The sequence below is a fragment of the Neurospora hispaniola genome, assembly GCF_033458365.1.
Source record: "Neurospora hispaniola strain FGSC 10403 chromosome Unknown B0T23scaffold_1, whole genome shotgun sequence".
Taxonomy (NCBI): Eukaryota; Fungi; Ascomycota; class Sordariomycetes; order Sordariales; family Sordariaceae; genus Neurospora; species Neurospora hispaniola.
The window spans coordinates 1,675,074-1,693,749 of NW_026944406.1; the positions used below are offsets into that span (position 1 = coordinate 1,675,074).

At 51.6% G+C, this 18,676-nt stretch overlaps 8 protein-coding genes across 8 annotated transcripts; 3 read left to right on the forward strand and 5 right to left on the reverse strand.

Moving 5' to 3' along the window:
* Positions 1-5: 5 nt before the first annotated feature.
* B0T23DRAFT_308232 (Maf1 regulator-domain-containing protein) lies at positions 6-1,274 on the reverse strand (the record flags this gene model as incomplete). Its single annotated transcript, XM_062834465.1, has 2 exons — positions 6-1,153; positions 1,211-1,274. The coding sequence occupies 2 exons, from the start codon at positions 1,272-1,274 to the stop codon at positions 6-8; spliced, it is 1,212 nt and encodes a 403-aa protein (XP_062696704.1).
* A 933-nt stretch (positions 1,275-2,207) lies between these two features.
* On the reverse strand, positions 2,208-3,177 carry B0T23DRAFT_7466 (uncharacterized protein). Its single transcript, XM_062841733.1, has one exon. The coding sequence runs from the start codon at positions 2,912-2,914 to the stop codon at positions 2,306-2,308; it is 609 nt and encodes a 202-aa protein (XP_062696705.1). The 5' UTR covers positions 2,915-3,177; the 3' UTR covers positions 2,208-2,305.
* B0T23DRAFT_7457 (Adaptor protein complex sigma subunit) lies at positions 3,064-4,635 on the reverse strand. The gene is made up of 6 exons (XM_062841732.1): positions 4,593-4,635; positions 4,228-4,439; positions 4,129-4,162; positions 3,929-4,046; positions 3,586-3,860; positions 3,064-3,260 (listed from the first exon to the last, which is right to left on the reverse strand). The coding sequence occupies exons 2-6, from the start codon at positions 4,236-4,238 to the stop codon at positions 3,213-3,215; spliced, it is 486 nt and encodes a 161-aa protein (XP_062696706.1). The 5' UTR covers positions 4,239-4,439; positions 4,593-4,635; the 3' UTR covers positions 3,064-3,212.
* A 673-nt stretch (positions 4,636-5,308) lies between these two features.
* Positions 5,309-6,915, forward strand: B0T23DRAFT_7556 (uncharacterized protein). Its single transcript, XM_062841743.1, has 3 exons — positions 5,309-5,341; positions 5,411-5,587; positions 5,767-6,915. The coding sequence occupies exons 2-3, from the start codon at positions 5,562-5,564 to the stop codon at positions 6,737-6,739; spliced, it is 999 nt and encodes a 332-aa protein (XP_062696707.1). The 5' UTR covers positions 5,309-5,341; positions 5,411-5,561; the 3' UTR covers positions 6,740-6,915.
* B0T23DRAFT_369131 (kinase-like domain-containing protein) lies at positions 6,905-8,184 on the reverse strand. The gene has a single exon (XM_062836494.1). The coding sequence runs from the start codon at positions 7,998-8,000 to the stop codon at positions 7,092-7,094; it is 909 nt and encodes a 302-aa protein (XP_062696708.1). The 5' UTR covers positions 8,001-8,184; the 3' UTR covers positions 6,905-7,091.
* Positions 8,185-8,859: 675 nt separating this feature from the next.
* Positions 8,860-10,255, forward strand: B0T23DRAFT_7565 (AhpD-like protein). Its single transcript, XM_062841744.1, has 3 exons — positions 8,860-9,680; positions 9,886-9,931; positions 9,986-10,255. The coding sequence occupies exons 1-3, from the start codon at positions 9,039-9,041 to the stop codon at positions 10,027-10,029; spliced, it is 732 nt and encodes a 243-aa protein (XP_062696709.1). The 5' UTR covers positions 8,860-9,038; the 3' UTR covers positions 10,030-10,255.
* A 3,422-nt stretch (positions 10,256-13,677) lies between these two features.
* On the reverse strand, positions 13,678-14,531 carry B0T23DRAFT_7597 (uncharacterized protein). Its single transcript, XM_062841746.1, has one exon. The coding sequence runs from the start codon at positions 14,498-14,500 to the stop codon at positions 13,850-13,852; it is 651 nt and encodes a 216-aa protein (XP_062696710.1). The 5' UTR covers positions 14,501-14,531; the 3' UTR covers positions 13,678-13,849.
* Positions 14,532-16,083: 1,552 nt separating this feature from the next.
* On the forward strand, positions 16,084-18,251 carry B0T23DRAFT_7606 (Cupredoxin). Its single transcript, XM_062841749.1, has 4 exons — positions 16,084-16,586; positions 16,642-16,787; positions 16,837-17,985; positions 18,083-18,251. Exons 1-4 carry the CDS (start codon positions 16,248-16,250, stop codon positions 18,207-18,209), a joined length of 1,761 nt encoding a protein of 586 aa, XP_062696711.1. The 5' UTR covers positions 16,084-16,247; the 3' UTR covers positions 18,210-18,251.
* Positions 18,252-18,676: the final 425 nt, after the last annotated feature.

The following is an 18,676-nucleotide window of genomic DNA, read 5'->3' on the forward strand; positions in this document are numbered from 1 at the left end:
ATCGTCTAAACATCAATCTCCATCCTCGACGCAATATCCTCACTGACTCCCCGGTACGGAACATTCTCAGAGCGCCAGCCCCCCTTGGCGGCCGAAGCTTGACTCCGACCACCATTAGTGTTTTTGTTGTCATGGTCATCTTCTTCCGCGTCTTCGAGGTCTTCGTCCTCTTCGTAATCCCCCAGGCTCTCAATATCATAGTCGTCGTAATCGTCATCATGATAGTTGCAGTTGACGTCACCGTCAGCATCGCGATTCCATATTAGACCATCATCGGCCTCCATGTCGTCGTCATCCGCCATGACGCGCTCGGCAAACTGGTCTCCGAGCCAGTACCTTGCGCGCTTGTTGGCTCCGGCGTCGTCGAGCTCCTCATCGATCCCATAGAGGGCCCTGCGCGGCCGCACAAGCCCGCCTTTGGCCGAGATGATGGCGTGGTGACCCGGTATTCTCGGACTATGGGACATGACCGGCATCCCGCGCACATAGAGGTAGCAGACGCGCTTGAGAGTCTTGTTGAAGAAGAAGTAGTGGAGGGCCCAAATGGCGCCTTCTTCCTCGTCAAATGGGGCGTCGACGGGCTGGTACGAGAAGATGGAGCAGTCCTTGAGGTCCATCTCTTTATCGATGGATGCCCACATGCCAGGGCCCCAGACGGGTGACATGGCGAGGCCTGAGGAGCCGAAACTCGAGGCGGCGGCGGGCGAGGTGCCCATGCAAGGTATTGTGACGTCTAGGAAAGATGAATTGGGCCGCACGCTTTGCAGGGTGCTATCTATGTGGGCCATGACGCGGCGCAATTCTTTCTCGCGCTTAAAGTCGTCGGGTCGCAGGACATTGGAGAAGTCGTAGTCGGGATGCGACGCATTGAGAGTGGCTATTAGATATGCGTATGTGTTTCGGTTGGCCTTTTCGTTGAGCGAGCCGAATGGTGAAGACCGCTCAAAGTTGACGGTATCGGCGATTGATTCGCGCTGTGGTGGTGACAGGGACTTGCCAAACTTGATGAGGTTGTCGTGCTGAGTTTGGAGGGACTGTTGGATGTTCTTGTAAAGGCGCTTGTCGGAACCCGCAGCCTTGGTGGTGTATAGATCGCAGCTGCCGGTGATGTGACAGTCTGGTGTGTCGAAGTTCAGAGCGCTCGTCACAACATCTATCGCAGGAAGAGATAGAAACTGTGAAAGGGTCAATATTGCTTTCGACGATCAACCACTCCTGGTATTTGGAGGGTAGCGGTGCCCGGTTCGACCGGTGCGACGTATACTTGCCTTCATTTTGCCGGTGGTTGCGATGGCATGCGACTTGTGAAGGTGATGTGACAATCAGGCAGTGGTAAAAGCCGGGAGGCGTTTGGCCGTTGGGGTAGTGATAAATATGATAGGTATTCGCAATGTGGTGCGACGAATAAATCGGAGACGGTGAGAGTTGCAACAAAGGCGATGAACAAGTGGCAGGCCCAGCTCCGCAATCGTTGTGGTCGTTGGTTGGAAGCGGGAGGGGTCGAGCGATCGCCAGATGGGAATTGTTTGAATATGAAGTGAGTTACCACAAGGATATTATTAGTGTTTGTAGAGAGTCAACCAGTAATTCTTGATCCCGGGTCGATCCGTGATGGCGCAACAGATTGATGCGAAACGTTGATGTTATGGTTGTTGTTATTGTTGTTCGTCGGAAAAGGCGGTGCGGAGGAAGTGGGAACAGGGTGTGGTGAACGGGGGATGATGTGACCAATCTAGGTCCTCCGACGAGTCCGTGAGTTTGGGGGAAAGCGGTTATGGAAATCCTGCCTATCAACTCCCAGATTAAGTCTTAGATATGAACAAAGACAGGGACACGGGATGTTGTAATGTCTAGCGCGATGTCGAGTACAGATAGTGAAAAGGTGTAGGTGGTTGTAGATAGTTAGAAGTGGGGTTTTTGTTGATGTTGATGTTGATGTAAGTTTAGCGTGAGGAGAAATAGGGGTGACGATATCGTCATATATCGAGTGATGTCCTGCTGTTTAGTTGAAGTGAGGTTGAGATCAGTTTGGCAAACAAAAAGTGGGAAAAGTGGGAGGAGGGACACCTTGGATAAATCCCATACATGTATGATGTTCTTTCCAATCCATCCGAATTGAATCCAAGGGGACCGCCGGTTATCGGGTCGGTATAGTGAGAGTACAGCCATCATGCTTCTTCCGTGTTCAGCTTGGCTCCAGTCAGTCCTCTTGTTGGTCATTGATATGTTGGTGCCCCGGTTGCGGTCTCGCTTTCCATCGATGGCTCGTTACCTGGTATCTGACGTTCCAAGGGAAGCCGTGCCATCAGGGCCAGAGCCGGTTCGCTGACGCTGACAGTAACAGGTGGGTGGCCTTTCGGGTGAGTGGCCTGCTTGCGCCAGCCCACGTTGGCCTTGGCTCGCTGGGGATTGCTGGGGTCGACCCGCCTAAACCCTGGTCATGCGCTGCTGGCTCCTCGAGTCGGGTGGAGTCGCACCCCCTAAGTGATCGGCGTTCCCTTGTCACCACCAAGTCTCCATTCCCACTCACTCCCCTCCGCCGTTCCGCCTGGAAGCCTCCAGTCATCGCAGTGCGTTCCACTTCCTGTGTGTCAATGTTTGTCCCGGCCTGAATGCTGCTCATGTTGATTGTCAACCACAACCACCTGACGAATAGAGTCGTCTCAACCCTCCACGAGCGTTGCTTCCAACGTCGATGTGGACAAACCTTTCCTTGGTGGGCATCAAGGTAATGCCACCCCAAACGTCTCCCGAGCGAATCGATCTGTTTCTGCGCATACACCCAATGTGTGAGGTCATGAACAGATGGATCGGTGTTGGCAACGCGTCGTTGAATCGTTGTTATCATTAAGCACATCGCCGAGGCCATGCCCAGTGTACCGAATACGCATTCCACTTGATTTCCTCCCATCATCGTCCATGATTAGGACACCAGTGGTGTATCCGGTCCCCGAGTGGCTCAGTTTTGGCAGCTCATTAATCTACAATGCCCATATCTATATGATCAAGGAAAGGGAGTTTGCTCCCTCCTAATGGGTGACTGTAGCCCCGACTTCCTGCCACCACACCACACTCTGCTTCCCCTTCTCTCGGCGCGATTATTATTGTCCTCCCTGGTTGCATATGCTGTACTCTCGTGCTTCGGGTCGCCCCTCTCGTCTGTCCATCCGGTGCCGTCACCTATCGGAGGGACTGTGGTTGCTGCCACTGCTTCAGAGAATTCCGGCCTGCTTGAGTGCGTTGTTTATTTCTTCCAAGTCCTGCATCAGGAGGTCAGGGTATGCATTAGCGTGTGCTGTTGGGGTAAATAAATGTCGACCATTGGCACTCGCAAGTGTTTGAGGGGACCCGGTCCGGTCGGTCGTGATGATGGGGAAAAAGACACCACAAAGCTTGATCAGCCTTTACATGATCTTTGTGACTTCATCCTCGACCTGAGGAAGTGCAATAAACGTGTCAGTGAGCGCAGTGGTTTACGGATAGGGATTGCAACAAGGGGGGAGCGTGTAGGCGTAGCAACACGGGAAGATGGCAAATTCTGTCCGGGCAAGCGGTCACGGCTCCAAGTCAAATGCTTGTACGCACCTCCATGTCCTCTAACGCGTCTTGTTGCGATATGCATCGTAGGACATTCTTCTTGCTGCTTTCCTGTAACTCTCCCGCCAGCAGGAGCTCGTCGAGGATGTAGTAGGCTTTGGTAAAGGAGAAAATGATGTCAAGCTCGCAGACGTTGCCGTAGTACTTGTCCATCTGCTCGACATAGCGATGGATGATCTCGAGGGTGATCAGCTCGTTGTCCTCGGAGGAGCATCCGGCGATGAAGAAAAGCGAGGCATATCGGCGGTAGACAATCTTGGTATCTGCAGACGAGCAAAAAGACAGTTAGCCCCATGTTGTGTTGCGATCCAGGAGAGTTGGCGGAGCTTGCCTTTGTATTCGAGAAAGTTGCACATGCGAGTCCTCCTAGCCAGGACAAGCTGGGAAACGTCCTTGACGATCTTGGCCTTGTCCTTGGGAGACAGAGTGGTGAACCATTTGGCCAGGCGCTGGATATTTGACGTGCGGTTAGTCGGGAGAAGGACAGCGTGGTTGGGGACGAGAGCAACGCCCGCGGCGGGCAAGACGCACCACTTTGCCCTGGCGCGAGAGGAGGATTAGATAGCTGCAGAGCTCCGGGTCAGCTTGACTTCATTGTGAATAGCAAGATGGCGGCTGTCGGGCGCATACTGAATAGCCATGATGACGATGATTCCATCAACCACCCAGGATCACGTTGAGCGGAAGTCGACAATGTGATCATGGAGGTGTTGTCACGGGCGGGAAATTTGACAAGGACACCACGCCGACAGCCTGGACTCCTCCCGCCTGGAGCTGTCCAAAGGGGCGGGACGACGGCCGTCCAATGTGCCCCAAGAACCAGACCCAAGGCAAGTGGGGCTCTGCTCGGTCCTAAAGACTGTTAGTGCATCTGGCACTACTCGGTCTTCAGAGGTTTCTTTAGTGGTCTTATAGCATGTGATGTGCTCCTGGGTTGATCAAGGCTTAACTGCCCGATTAAGATAGTAGTTCGTTGATCGTCTAACTGTACCTACCTAACGACAATTGAGTTGACTTTTTACCTATCTTCTGCTGATGTTGCTGGGCAAACCACTCAACGCACACAAAATCTCAAGAATGGATCAAAAGGGAAGCCCTTTTCTCATTAAACCCCCTCAGTCGTAGCGGGCGTCTGGTTCATTTTTCTATCATCTTCTGCCAGCATGACTCAACTAGTTCTCTTCCTTAGTGTTGGTAGTGGCTGTAACAAGCGAACATGACTGAGCGTGGGAGAAGTACAAGGCTTCCCACGTTCACCAGTTCCTCACCCAACAAGACATCCCGTTCCTGTCAGACCTTCTGGTTGGCTGTCGCTTTCTTCTCCTTCTACGGCATCCCGCGCATATCTACACCGAAGTGTGGTTGAGAACGCAACCGACAGTCATTAGATGCCGAAGCTGGCATGGCTGCCGATGATACTCTAGGCAATGTCCGCGACATGCATCTCCGACTCTGACAAACTTGCTTGAGAGTCCGCACTTGTTCTTGCTCATGGCATCCTTCCCCGGGAGTTGCGTATAGAGGCATGCTTCACCTAGCGCAAAGTCAAATCCGAGAGTCGGATGAAGACCGACCTCTCCGATTCTAACCTGTGTCCTGGGTTATGTTCTTGGTCGACGACGGATATTCATACCGGACTTTTCCAAAACAGTATTCCCATGTGTCGTTACAACTGCCTATCTCTGGCAACACCACCCTACCATCGGCGTTTGTGGTGATACATATCATCACAAGCTTACAAAAGGTACCTTCATACTCCCGAATCGAACCACCCCCGGACCCATGCCAGTAAATCATTAATAATCGGTTCTAGGCTCCATTGAACCAAACAAGTCGAACCCCACTATCCAGTCTAAAGTTCAAGAGGTAGAGAGATTCGTCTTGCGCCAGGCCAACGATTTAACTTTTTTTTACCCATTTCCAGAAGAAAAGAAAAAAAAAGGTCGTCAACATCCTCAGCAGTCATGGCCAAGTTAATACTTTCTACCGGGTATGTCTGTCCTTCTCTTCATTGTGTGGCTTCGGTCTCAAGCATGATGGCGCAGGGCAGGGCAGGCCATGTGGTTTGTCTCTTGTCTTTACGTGTGCGACCTCGCTTGAAAATAGGCAAGATAGTCATCTCTTCGACCCAATCACTAATTGCGTGCTCGAACTTTTTTTCCCCTCCAGAAACATCATTTCCGGCGGGCCCTCCATTGTTCGCAAGCCCGGCGCATCCAACCTCGAACTCGTAAACTCTCTAAAAGTCAGCTTCCAAGATGCGCAACTAGACTACGCCGACGAGATTGAGAACCTGAATGCGAATGGAACGACGAAGACAACGACTACGACCAATGGCGCCAGCAATGGCGTCCACGAAGCCACAAATGGCGATAGCAACACCACCAACCCCGTAGCAGGCCCGCTCTATTGGACGGCGCAAGACCAGAAAAACAACACAATCTTCGTGCCCCGCATCGACTGGGAAACCGCTGGACTCTCTGAAGAGCGGTCGCAGTACGACATTACCGTCAAGATCTTCTTCCTGCCCACCACAACGCCCGACGTTTCGAGGCGGGCGCAATACACAACCGAAGCAATGGAGCTAGTGCTCAAAGAGCTCGGAGGGATCCCAGACGTCGACCTGCTCGTCGTTTCCTTCCCGGGCATGTCCTTCGACGGCGACTGCGAGTGGGAGGCCGACAAGCTGAACGCTTCGCAGGGTGACGACGAGTCAGAGATTGCGACTTGGCAGGCGGCCGTCGAGGAGCTGCACCGCCACGGATTGGTGAAAAGGCTGGGCATCTCCGAGTTTGGCACCGAGAAGCTGGCGCGGTTCATCAAGCGCGTGGCAATCCCGCCGGCGGTGGACCAGATCAACCTCAAGAACTGCTGCAACGTGCCGCCGCCGCTGGCGACGCTGGCTAAGGAACAAAATGTGGAGTTGTTGGTGCATAGCGATTGCACGGATATCTTGCCCGAGGGGACGCTGAGGGAACTCCTGGGCCCGCAGGGTGCTGGGCTTCTGGCTGACCCAGCGACGGGTAGCGGCGGCTTGACAGGAAACCTCACGCCACAATGGGTGATTAAGTACACGGCTGTGGTGAAGAATAGGGGCGTGATTGAGAATAAAGGATACTTTGCCGGTGCCGAGTTGAACTGAGGCACTCACTCTAAAATACTTGGGGGGTTAGTAGAACCGCATACAAAACCGACCTATATAGTTGCTGCATATTGTGTAGCTAGGTCGAAGGGAGTTCTTTTTTGGATGGGACGGGTGGCCAGGCAGGCAAGCAGGCATTCTGATTCTATTGATATTAATACCAATTGCGTTGTCTTACTTGCTTATGAAAATGGATTTTTGATTTGCATGAATGTATTGCAACTTCACTTTCCTTTCCAGCGCGCGAGCTCCGCTGTTCGGACTCATCATCATGGCAAAAATGTTCTTGTATGTGTATAAATCCATGGGTATCTTTTCTCGCCTTGTTGTCGCCAAAAAAAGGTTTTGACCATTACCCAATCATGCTCCTCTTCCTCCCACGCATCCTCACATCCTCCAACTTATGTAACACGGACGCTCCCTTCTTGAAGCTCTGCTTGTACGACTCCAGCAAGTGCTCAAACAGGTTCTCCGCCCGGGGGTGTGTGCTCGCGAACGCCCTCTCGAGGACATACAGATCCGTCGCCCGGTCTTCGTCCGACTGGCTCTGGTTCGCCAAGCCAAAGTCGATAATCACCACGTCTCCCTCCAGCAACTTGGCGTTTTCCTCTTCTTTGCTCACTCCATTCGTCTGCTCGCTCGTCGTCGTCGTCGTCGTCTTCTTCGTGTGTGGCCTCAACATCATATTACTAGTCGTCAGATCCCCATGCACCACACCCGTCCTATGCAGCCCCGCTATCGCGGCCCCGATCCTCTTCATCAACTCAATCAACGGCCCCTGATCCTGCTCCGCGGCCGACCTTTCCTCCTCCTCATTCTTCGGCCTCTGCCCCAACCACTCGTTGATCTTCACCCGCACCGGCGCACCCTCAATCCACTCCACCGCGATCCAGCCCGCTGCCGCGTTCTGAGCGTACACGGCAGGCACGGGAACGCCCTCGCGCCGGCACCGCTCGAGGACTTTGGCCTCGAAGGCGAGGCGGGCTTTGGTCAGGCGGGCGTCGAGAACCGGGTGCCGGTAGGGCTTGGGAGGTCGGTACTTGAGTGCGCAGGGAATGTCGGGAGAGAAGAAGGTTGTTTTGTAGAGACGACCTTCGGCGCCTTGTGTGATGAGGGTGGGAGGGGCGGCGGAGGGGTGGGTGAGGATCGGGGGGAGGGGGAATTGGTGTTCTTCGACAACCGCGGGGGCGGCGGTAGAGGTTGAGGTTGAGGTCGCCATTTTGCGCTTTTTGGTGGGGGGGGATTGAGGAGAGGGGTCCATCAATCTGGCAGACTTGTTGTTGTTGAGAATGTCGTAAAGGACTGGGTGTGCGATTGAGTGGTATCTGGTGAGGTCTGTTGCGCTTCGGTTGTGTCGTTGTGCCCTGTGTTGATTATCGCGAACTTTTGTTTTGGCGGCAGTGGGCTTGTCTGCCAAACATTGCGCTGGAGGGGCAGAGGGGCACATTGTTCAAGTTGCTGGGAAAGGAAAAGTGCCAAGCTTTCACAAGAGCCCCACACAGGGTAGTAAGCACAGGGCAATCAATATTGTTAACACTGTGCCGCTGAATCAACAACACATGAGCGGCCGATTGGTGAGTGATCTCGACTCTGACCAACATCTCGAGATCAACGTTGATCAACCACTCGCCTTTGCACAAATGTCACATCGTTACCGTCTCCTGAAACTTCACTGTTCTTCATATGTCGACAACAACAAAAAATCACTTTGGGGAGATACTCACTCCGAAACAGGCGCCAGATTTTCTGCGCAAGGTCGTTCTTTGTCCCTCTGTGAGGTTGCATTCACCTGTCCACTATCTGGAGGATCTGCGGCTTCGGACTGCGATATTATCTCCCATTGTATTTGTCGAATCTGTCTCAGAGCATCAAATGAGACCAAATGTTCCTCAACGGCCAAGCGGCTAGATAATCATAGCGTTCACGGCCAGAACGAGTGATGAGATTTGAAGTCAAAGACATACACCTCGATGCTCGAACATCCAACCGCATATTTTTGATGATTAGGTTGTGATATTCAGGCCGGTGCCTCGCATAAGCTGGTTGTTGACGTTGATGCTCCTGGCTCACGTCCACTTGCCGACCCCTCCTTCCGGGCGGCAGACAGGCGGGCAAGAGATTCCCCGCAACCCCCGCTGCCGACCGCCGGCCCCCAGGTACAGACCTGCGTCACCGGCTTCAACAAGCCGATGATACTACCACAGTACTCGTGCATTGCAGCTGTCGAGTCACCAAGCTTGCAGTATTCCACTTCATCCGTTTTCTTCTTTCTGTACTTCCTTCCCACATCTTACACCCAATGTCCATCTCCCTCAAACATCTCCTCCGCAGTTCACTACAACACCGGCTATCATCCTCTTACACACGACTTACACGACTTCCGTCGTCACCACTCACCAACACCACCAGATCACTCACCACAACCCCACCCACCAAAATGCGTCTCCCCTACATCCCCAACCCCCCACCCACCTCTTCGGAAGCCGAACAAGCCATCGTCGACCGCATCACCGCCCGCCGCGCACCCCGTCCCCTCCAACCCTTGGACCTAACCCTGCTCCACTCCCCGCCCGTCGCCGACGGCTGGAACTCCTTCCTGGGCGCCATCCGCACGAAAACCCTTCTTCCCGCCGACGAGCGCGAGCTGGCCATTTCCCGCGTGGCCGTCTGCAACGGCGCCTGGTACGAGTGGCACCACCATGCGCCCCTGGCCGTTCAGGCGGGCGTCAGCGAGGGCGAGGATGGTCTGGGCGTGGTCAAGAGGCAGGAACCGCTGCTGATTGAGGAAGGAGACCAGAAGAAGGGAGGCTTGAATGAGAGGCAGTGGGTGGCGGTGTGCTTGGCGGATGAGATGACGAGGAATGTAAAGGTGCGGGATGAGACGTTTGAGAAGGTTAGAGGGTTGTTTAGCGAGAGGGAGGTGGTGGAGTTGACTGCGATTGTGAGTACTGTTTTTTTGGGTTGTGTTTTCATGCTGTGAAGGGTGAAGTTCGTGAGGACGGGAGCAGGGAAAGAGGGGAAAGGGTGATGGAGAAATGGGTGAGAGTGAGATATGAGAGACCGTCAAAGGTCGAGGAGTCCGGGAGGATGGCGAGCAAAAGGCCGTGTCGAGAGCAAAGTTCTTGGGGCTAACACCGACTCACTAGATCGCTTGCTACAACTGCGTGAGCCGTTTCCTTGTTGCGCTGGATGGTAAGTCTTCATCTTGTGGCTTTCTGGGATCTTAATACTGATCATGTTGTGCAGTTGGAGAGATGAACGGCACTGGTCCGGACGATGCTGCTCACTAGGGGTGATATATCCTGGTGATAACGGTGCTTCCAGAAGAATGCAAATTGAAACATTGTGTTGAGCGTCAACCTCAATTAACATTACATACGGTTTTCTTCTCGCAAACTGATATATGGTGCATCTAAACTTTCTCTCTTAGTCACTCACTCTTTATGTAACTAATCTATCGACTCTAACCTTCTTATGTTGACGAATGGGTTGGACAATATGTGAGCCTTCAAGTTTGAAACGAACATTTTCCCTTTCTATCGAACGTCGTCTCCTTTCGGACTGAGCTCATCGGTGCGGATCACCTTGGAATGCCATCATGGGTGCAATTTCTTGCGTGAAAATTCCTCGGGACTCGGGGTTCATCTTGATCTACCGGGCTTACCAAAATCAACAATCCTGCGGAAGAGTCAAGGAATACGGTGTACAGTCATAAGAAAACGCCCATACACTAGTCCCGACTATGGAATACGGGACGACTCAAAGACAATTGGACGGTATCATACTTGGTATTTCAGCCCAGTCTCCAGTCATCGACCAAAATAAACGTCCGAACCGAACACAGGAGAAAGCCAGTTTCATGTTTCTGCTTCCCTCCAAGCCTCCTGCTGTATCGGACAAAGCGTGATAATTTTGTGGGGGAGTGTCTTACTTGAATCCATCAGCGCAGCTCAGCTCTGCTCTCATAACGCGCCGGGAGCAATAGGGATGCCACGAAGAGGAAAAGAGGAATGTGTTTGAGCACTGCCAGAATACGGAAGCGAGAGAGAGAAGTTGCCATGGCAGTATTTGAGGGACATTGGTGAAGACGCGATGAAGACCTTTTTTTTTTTTTTTTTTTTTTTTTTTTTTTTTTTCATTGAGGATCTATGGGCGGCTCAGCCGGCTGAATATGAGTACTATGACCTGCTGGTTGGTCAGTATGTCGGTTGTTTGGCTGCATAGGAAGGGGGCGGTTTGTGCTGGTACAAGATGAAGTTGATGGGGTGAAAGGCAAAGTATTGGGGACCTAGGTATTGGATAGAGGTACAATGACGCTGGATGAGTGGGAGGCAGAGTTCCTCGTGGTTCAGTTGTGTCTTAAGAAGACAAACAAAGAATGACTGGCAAAGGGATGGAACATGAGGGGTGATGAGTGAAGCCAGCCTAGCTCAATATAATCTGTGATTCAGCCATCTAATGACGATGATCGAGGGAGAGAAATGTCTTCGTCAACGTGGTTGACGAGAGCTTTTGTGGACTGCACCCGTCAATCCGGGTGCCACCTTCCCTGACACGAAATCCCACATCAAGGGGGGGGGCCAAGGGTTTGTGACTGTATGATCGATATTTTGTCATGACAAGTACGAACGATATGGCCACATGCACAGTGAAATGTGGTACGTTGGTGAATACGAAAGAGTCAGTGAGTGAACCATCACAGCTGGGTCCCACTGACGGGTTGCTAGGAGTTTCACTACGGCCGGATCTGTGTGCCATATACGAGAGGAAGAAAAGGAGAAAGACGAGGGAGTAAAGAAGATGGACAGAAAGATCTAAGACCGAATAAGTAGAGTGATGAAAAAAAAGTAGAAAAAAAAACATACAACACCAGGGATTCGCTGGTCGTCACCGACCCAACTACTAGTCTGGCCCTCACTGGCTTATCTATGGGAGAGCGGACGGGATCCCGAGTTTTCCAGTGGGTATGGTCGTATGTGCTCGTTATGCTTGGTTCTCACTCTTATAAAGCTGACGTAAAGTGTGTGGGATACAGTTTGAGGTACTGACATCATCTTGGGTCTGATAATTTTTGAATTTATAGCTTCTTGAACTTGCGAAATGCCCTTGTTCTGATATTCCTCGATGAGAATGTGTGGATCCTATGGCATTTGCTTCTTGAAATGTTAGCTTAGCGTGGGACAGCACTTCTATAGTCGGGTTAAAGACCTGAAACATATGGGGTTGACAGTTTCCGATGGTTGCTGACGATATTGAACTGAATCCTGGCGCAACATATTTCCTTACCTTTTCTCCTCCTTATTGTATGTCTAAGCCCTGTGATAAGCAGGGTAGCAGGAGTGGCGTGACAGAGTACAGCCGCAACTATTATCAGCTTGCTGTGTGTTGGTGGAATCTCTTTTGGGTTATTTACCCTTAGAGATTGGTGCTATATTTGGAGTTTACATATTCGTTAACATTGAAGGGTCTCCGCTACTTAGTACGTGGCGTTCCCTATTGATGTATGAGACGTTTCATAAACCAGGCGCTTCTAGCCATGATATGTAGCTACGGCTGTGAGCATATGGCTGAAGATTTGACACTCTGTATGCCTAGACAGCACATTTGGATATACCCTCCTTTCTTGGGAAGACTTCTCTCCCGTTGATCCCGATGTTCGGAATTTGGATATGCAAAGAAAATGGGTACCTGCGTGCAACGGATGTTGTGGCTTAAAAGGAATGTTTACCCCAACTGCTTGGGCTACGAAAGAGAGAGGGCAAGACGGGTTTAGTGAAGTGATTTCAATGGCATAGACTTAACTGCCACCTTCGACAGCTCTGAAAGTCTGGAAGGTCTAATTTATTCACGTGAGACATTGAAGACTTGCAGTCACCCGTGTCGGGATAGCTACGCGCTGCTGTCTCCATTTCCTTCATTTCCTTTATTCCTTTCATCCTCAGTCCTTCGTCCACGCCTCGTTGAGCTGTAGAAAATATCCGCACCCGTAGCTAGACGATAGGCATTGTAAGTAGACGTAGTGTAACATATTGAATTCCGGTTTCTGTCAGTGTCGGGCACAGCTAGGCTGAACTGCAGTAGCTGAATGCGTCGCCGGTAGTATGCAACAGTTGGGTAGTCTTTGGCCTAGGTAGTGGAGTTTCACCACCTCTCGGGAGCTAATGTAAGGTACTGGAGGATTTGGCGCAACCTCAAGATGCATTAACGTTGGCGTTGAGGCTGATTGTGTTTACGGGGTATGCATGTGAGGTGCTCACGCGGTAACGATAGCCTCGGGTTTCGGTCTCTTTGGAAAATATGTATCAAAGGCCCGTTGACGCGAGTCTCAACTGCTGACGGGTATGCATGAGGGTTTCCGAGACACCACGACTGCTTGTCCATGCCAAGTCCTTGGTGTTGATGCCGTTAAAGTTGATGCTAAGAGTGCAAGTCTTGCTGCATCTGGATGCTTTCAGCACAAACTGTCAGCGATCGTACCTGGGATCATGGAGCTGTTGGCGTTTGGCTAGGGGATTAACTCGCTTTGCCGAACAGATGTTTGCTTATTCTGATCTGAGTGAGCCCAAGTTCGGTGAAATATCCTGTACTCGGTAGGCTGTCACAGCAGTAAAGAGATAGCTATGTACCGTCAGAAGATATCAGAGTCAGGGGATGGCTTTGCTTCAACGAAGAGGTTGGTTTATCGAATGAGCCAAGTTTTGATTTTCTGTGGACTCTACCTTTGAGTCCAACTTGCTGCGTACTTCTATTTCATTATGACCTGACAGTGTTATGGTATATCACGGCTAGGGCACTGCGCTGTAGTGAAGTTAGAGTTGAGATCTCGGGAAAGTTTGCCTCGGAGATTTTGAGTGAGACAAGGGAACGAACCAAGTTGCTGGGCCCATTACCCAGACTCATAATCTGTACCACCAAGGCAGTCAACATGGAGTGAATCAGGGTGAATCTTTCCATGAGATCCAAGTTAGTCGAGGAAAATATTCCCATAATCTCAATACTGCTCATCGATAGCAAGCCGCGCCCACAAAAGCTGAGCCATGAAGAACAGCCAAGTCCGAAAAACAAACGGGGAGCTACTGTTGCCCGGATAGTCGCTCGCTTGCGGAACGGTTACACACCCGCCTGAATCAGGAATCTCTCCGTGGTGATATGTCTTTCGTATCCGAGTCCGGCATCGTGAGATGTCTCAGGCGCGCCGCTGCTGTGGCTCGAGCTCGCTCTGGAATCCCCAGGGCGACCGTCCTCTTCGGTTTCCGAGCCGCTGGCAGCGAAGGAGTCTCTGAAGTCAAGCAAGCCAGCAAACACCCCAAAGTCAGCCACATTGCACGGTAGGTGGTCAGAAACCCCCGACGATAGCCCAGCGAGATGCCGGTCTGAATGCCGGTGCCCGAGACACATGGCATCCTGTCCACTGATTTCGCTCCTCATTATCCATGGCGAACGCCTCCAATATCCCACTCCCTGCGGATGAAGGGAATAAGCTTTATCATGGCCTCTGTTTCTGCCTGGGCTGCGTGAAATATCGATCGGGCATGACCGGATTTGGGAGGAATAGGCAGTTAAGCTTGGAGTTGTAACCCGCGGATCACGACGGGTTTTTGACCAGGTCGAAGGTGAACATGGATGATTGAATCTTGGAGTGTCCGAAGCGTACGTAGGTAGATATACGCTGGTGAACCTATCCCTGCATCCTTGAAAGCACCGATGGATTAGTATCACTGTATGGCTGTTTGAAGCAGCGCGATGATTTTTCCATTGCATCTTCTCGTCAACAGATACCTCTAGGTACCTATGTTTAGGTTGTGTTTTGGGGAAAATCACGATGGAAGAGGCACTATGCTTTTCTCTCCTACAGTGCGACCAATGGGCTCTTGCGGGGCTGGGTATACGATACCACTTCTGCGGTTACGGCGATCCACAGGGGTCCCCCGGAAGGGTGGCATTAACAGAAAGGGCAACGCGCCAAGCAGCGCCCAATGAAACTCTTCCCGAGCCTCCAGCTCAACTTCACCTCATCTCTTCTTCGCTCTCTCTTCCACTTCCGCATTTTTGTCTGCATCGACGACACTGCAACGTGGCAATGGCCCAACAACCAATTCATTTACAGTAGTATGCAGACCCCTGTCTTGAGCGAGCATGTACAGCTTTCTTCTCCAGGCAATGACCCTTGGAATCGCGTCATCGACAAAGAACACAGTCCCCCAAGTGGAAGCATTCCCATGTCTTGTGCAAACACCCTTCTCGTAAAGCTCGAAGATCACTTTGAACATGATCGCAGCGAAGTTTGTAGGTCAATCGATTCCTGTTACAGAGCCACGGATAATTCACCAATTCCTTTGGAAAGCACCATCGAAGACGAGCTCGCCCCAGTCTGGTTTGCTTCTCGTCTTCCCTTCTCTCCCATCTATTGTGCCCTTCAGCCACCACTAGGTATCTACTCTATATACCAAGCACCCTGGCATATGGCTGATGTCTTCATAGACCTCAGGTGTTATCCTGTGATTTCCTCCTTTGCTATGGACACAGTCTTCCTCTGTATGTATCCGAGCGCTCTCTTGGTGTTACTTTGAACAAAGTCTTACACACACCACATGCCATACGCCTCCTAAGCTTGTACAACTTCACCTTTCTTTCGTATGTGTACTGTGCAAGCACCAGCCCGGACAGCCAGCATGTAGTTCCCGCCGCTACCCGGAAGCTTAGATTATCAAGGACAGCACTTCGAAAGAAGCAGGCAAAGAACATGCTGAGGAGTTCGAAAACCGCCAGTCTTCACCTGGAACTGGAATAGACTACAGAATCTACATGGTTCTACCCAGTTTCTGAACCATTTTGGGTACAGTATTGTTGGGGAAGTTATCCTATATGCGTCCGTCTCTCAGATAATCACTTTTCATGTGTGGTCGGCATGTGGAAGCATCAAGTTTGTCACTATACTCTAGTTCTCTCTTCTGCACGTCTTCTAATCTGTCGCATAGTCACGCCTCTTCCAACCAGCTCCAAACCCAACACCCAATCAACACTTTTTGATTGTTACAGGTGCGCAGACCCGTCCTGCAGCCATTCAATACGCTGATGCCCCTCAGCATGAAGCTGTTCATAATCACCGAGCTGACAGCTTGGCTCTGCCTTTTTGGATCTGGAGCCGCATCCCGCAACACCCTCCTTGGGACAGTATAGACTGCAAGTGTAGCTATCGTGTGGGCAACCCTCCTGATTAGGAAACTTATGATTACCCTTCGCACCATACCCCTGTGCTCGAATTGCATCATGAGCCACCGCCTCAGCGGAGACCACTCGAGTCTCTTGTGGATGTCCGTCCCAGCATCCACTCTATATCTTGTCGTTATTGCTTATATACGGAGACTTCTCCCGTTCAAAAATCATGTCTTTGACCAGGCCCTCCATCTTTATTTACATCGCCAAGCTCTGAGTTGACCTTTGTCCATCTTCTTATACCCTTTCCGTTGCCACTCTTTTGGCTTGACTCTTCCTTCCAACCGGGACCATGATGTGGTCGCTCCTCGTTTCCCTGGCATTGCTATGCTTTGGCACAGTTGCCAGGGCAGCAGTTGTCACCATCAACTGGAATGTCACATGGGTTTGGGCTTCTCCTGATGGCTTTGGAAGACCTGTCATTGGTATCAACAACCAGTGGCCATGTCCCAAACTTGAGGCCAACGTTGGTGACACCCTCATTGTGAACCTCCACAATGGACTTGGTAACCAGACAACTGGTATTCACTGGCACGGTATGAACCAACTGCAAACTCCTGAGATGGATGGACCTAGTGGTGTTGTCCAGTGTCCGACCCCTCCCGGATCCTCGGTTCAGTACAAGTTCTTGGTAAGACCTCTTTCTCTTCTGATTTATGACTGAATTATGGCTTACATGGTCACAGCTTGATGAACCCGGCACGTTTTGGTATCACTCCCACGAAAAGGGACAATATCCGGATGGCCTGCGTGGGCCCCTTATTGTTCAAGATCCCAATGACCCCTACAAGGGCAGGTATGATGAGGAGATTGTCTTGACTGTGTCCGATTGGTAAGTGTCCTTCTTAACTTGGGCCAGCAAGTATCTTATAATACCATAGGTACCATTCTCAGAGCATCCCGCTTGTTCAGAACATGCTGTCTCCTGCCAACACGCGGTTCGCTCCACCATTCCCGGATACCATCTTGCTTAACGACAAGAAGGATGTCAAGTTCAACTTTGTCAAGGGCAAAACCTACCGCGTCCGTCTCATCAACATGTCCGCCTTTGCCTCTGCCTTCCTCTGGATCGACTCACACCCTCTCACCATGATTATGAGCGACTCCACCTACCTCCAAACCGAAACCGCCTACCAGTTACATGCCAGCTCCGCCCAGCGGTATGACTTCCTCATCTCCGCCATCGACCGCGACTCCGGCAACTACCCCATCCTCGTCGCTCTCGACATCAACCGGGACTTCCGCAACCAAACCCTCGCCCCTGCCTTCCCTCACAACCAAACTGCCTGGCTCATGATGGACGAAAACGCCCCCCTAACCCGTCCAACCAACACCATCGACGTCTGGCGTCCCGCCGACGACACGCACTTCAAACCTCTCGACAACCTCGCCATGATCCCCGCCTATGACCATCTCGTCAAGCTCGACTTCCGCTTCTGCCTCGACGCCAACGGCTACCCGCGCGCCTGCCTCAACGGCAAGCCCTTCATCAGCCAAAAGGTTCCCTCGCTGTACACCGCCGCGACAGTAGGCGAGAACAACACCAACCCCCTCGTCTACGGCCAAATCAACCCCATCGTCGTGAAAAAGGGGGACATTGTCCAGCTGGTGATCAATAACCAAGAAGCCGCGGGCCACCCGTTCCATCTGCACGGCCACAGCTTCCAGGTGTTGGACCGCGCGAGGCCGTACGCCGGTGACTGGCCCGGTCGCGACGTGAACTATAACCCGGTGCCGAACCGGCGGGATACAGTGACGGTCTGGTCGTGGAGTCACGCCGTACTGAGGTTCAAGGCGGATAACCCGGGCGTGTGGTTGTTCCATTGCCATATCGAGTGGCATGTGGAGATGGGCCTGACGGCGAGCTTCATTGAGGGGCCGGAGCAGCTGAGGGGGAAACAGTTCCCCGCGGACCATTTGGAGAATTGTAGGGTTGGAGGTGTACCGACGAGGGGAAACGCGGCGGGGAATGAGCTTGATCCGTTGGATACGACGGGTATGTTGACGATAAGTCCGACGGGTTATACTGGGTAGGTTTTCCTTTCCTTTTTTTTTTTTTTTTTTTCTTCCTCTGGTTGAGGATTTGACTTTGCTGGATGGTTGATGACTAACGAATCTTATGTGCAGTGCTACATGGATTCCTCCTCCTGCTAATACTGTGACTACGACACCTGGGAACTCAACTTCTCCTCCTGCCCGGAGGAGAGCGGCGTCGAGGGTTCAGCGTCGCGATGCTGTTTTTGAAAATAGTTAGCTGATCATCTAGACGAGCTGGGTTTAATGGAATGTGGCCTCCTTAAATCCTGTAGCCGCTCAATTTTGGAGATTGGGTGGTTACTAGGTTGAGATGGAGTGTCCGAAGAATGACCATGGGGTGGTGGATGACAGGTACATGGGTGAACGGGGGTTATAGGGGATTGGGAGGTATCTTAAGATAACGGCGTTTCTGTGAGAATATGTTGGTTGGGCATCTGTTTCTTGGTCATCACCCCGTTTTGGATAATTTTAATACCACTTCTTGGCTACCTGTGTTCAGTTTCATCGAGGTAACGTGATATTGTGGTTGCTATGGACATTGGGTATCACAGTGCATGCATTTAGGGTCCGAGCATTCGTGGATTTCTTTTGTTTAGAGTACATATAATGTAACACCAGTTGCTGCGCTCAGTTCTCCCTTTCATCGCCCTCATTACACGCCCATTTTTGTCCATCTTACAATTC

Excerpts from the sequence above, each read along its gene's own strand:
- B0T23DRAFT_7466 (XM_062841733.1), bottom strand. The coding sequence starts at position 2,914 with ATGATGGGAGGAAATCAAGTGGAATGCGTATTCGGTACACTGGGCATG.
- B0T23DRAFT_7457 (XM_062841732.1), bottom strand. Across the intron at positions 4,047-4,128 it reads TCTCGCGCCAGGGCAAAGTG|CGCCTGGCCAAATGGTTCAC; the intron begins GTGCGTCTTGCC and ends TCAAATATCCAG. Across the intron at positions 3,261-3,585 it reads ACGCGTTAGAGGACATGGAG|GACTTGGAAGAAATAAACAA; the intron begins GTGCGTACAAGC and ends CTCCTGATGCAG.
- B0T23DRAFT_7556 (XM_062841743.1), top strand. The coding sequence starts at position 5,562 with ATGGCCAAGTTAATACTTTCTACCGG. Across the intron at positions 5,588-5,766 it reads AAGTTAATACTTTCTACCGG|AAACATCATTTCCGGCGGGC; the intron begins GTATGTCTGTCC and ends TTTCCCCTCCAG.
- B0T23DRAFT_369131 (XM_062836494.1), bottom strand. The coding sequence starts at position 8,000 with ATGGACCCCTCTCCTCAATCCCCCCCCACCAAAAAGCGCAAAATGGCG.
- B0T23DRAFT_7565 (XM_062841744.1), top strand. The coding sequence starts at position 9,039 with ATGTCCATCTCCCTCAAACATCTCCTCCGCAGTTCACTACAACACCGG. Across the intron at positions 9,681-9,885 it reads TGGTGGAGTTGACTGCGATT|ATCGCTTGCTACAACTGCGT; the intron begins GTGAGTACTGTT and ends CCGACTCACTAG. Across the intron at positions 9,932-9,985 it reads TTTCCTTGTTGCGCTGGATG|TTGGAGAGATGAACGGCACT; the intron begins GTAAGTCTTCAT and ends CATGTTGTGCAG.
- B0T23DRAFT_7597 (XM_062841746.1), bottom strand. The coding sequence starts at position 14,500 with ATGCAATGGAAAAATCATCGCGCTGCTTCAAACAGCCATACAGTGATA.
- B0T23DRAFT_7606 (XM_062841749.1), top strand. The coding sequence starts at position 16,248 with ATGATGTGGTCGCTCCTCGTTTCCCTGGCATTGCTATGCTTTGGCACA. Across the intron at positions 16,587-16,641 it reads CGGTTCAGTACAAGTTCTTG|CTTGATGAACCCGGCACGTT; the intron begins GTAAGACCTCTT and ends ACATGGTCACAG. Across the intron at positions 16,788-16,836 it reads GTCTTGACTGTGTCCGATTG|GTACCATTCTCAGAGCATCC; the intron begins GTAAGTGTCCTT and ends ATAATACCATAG.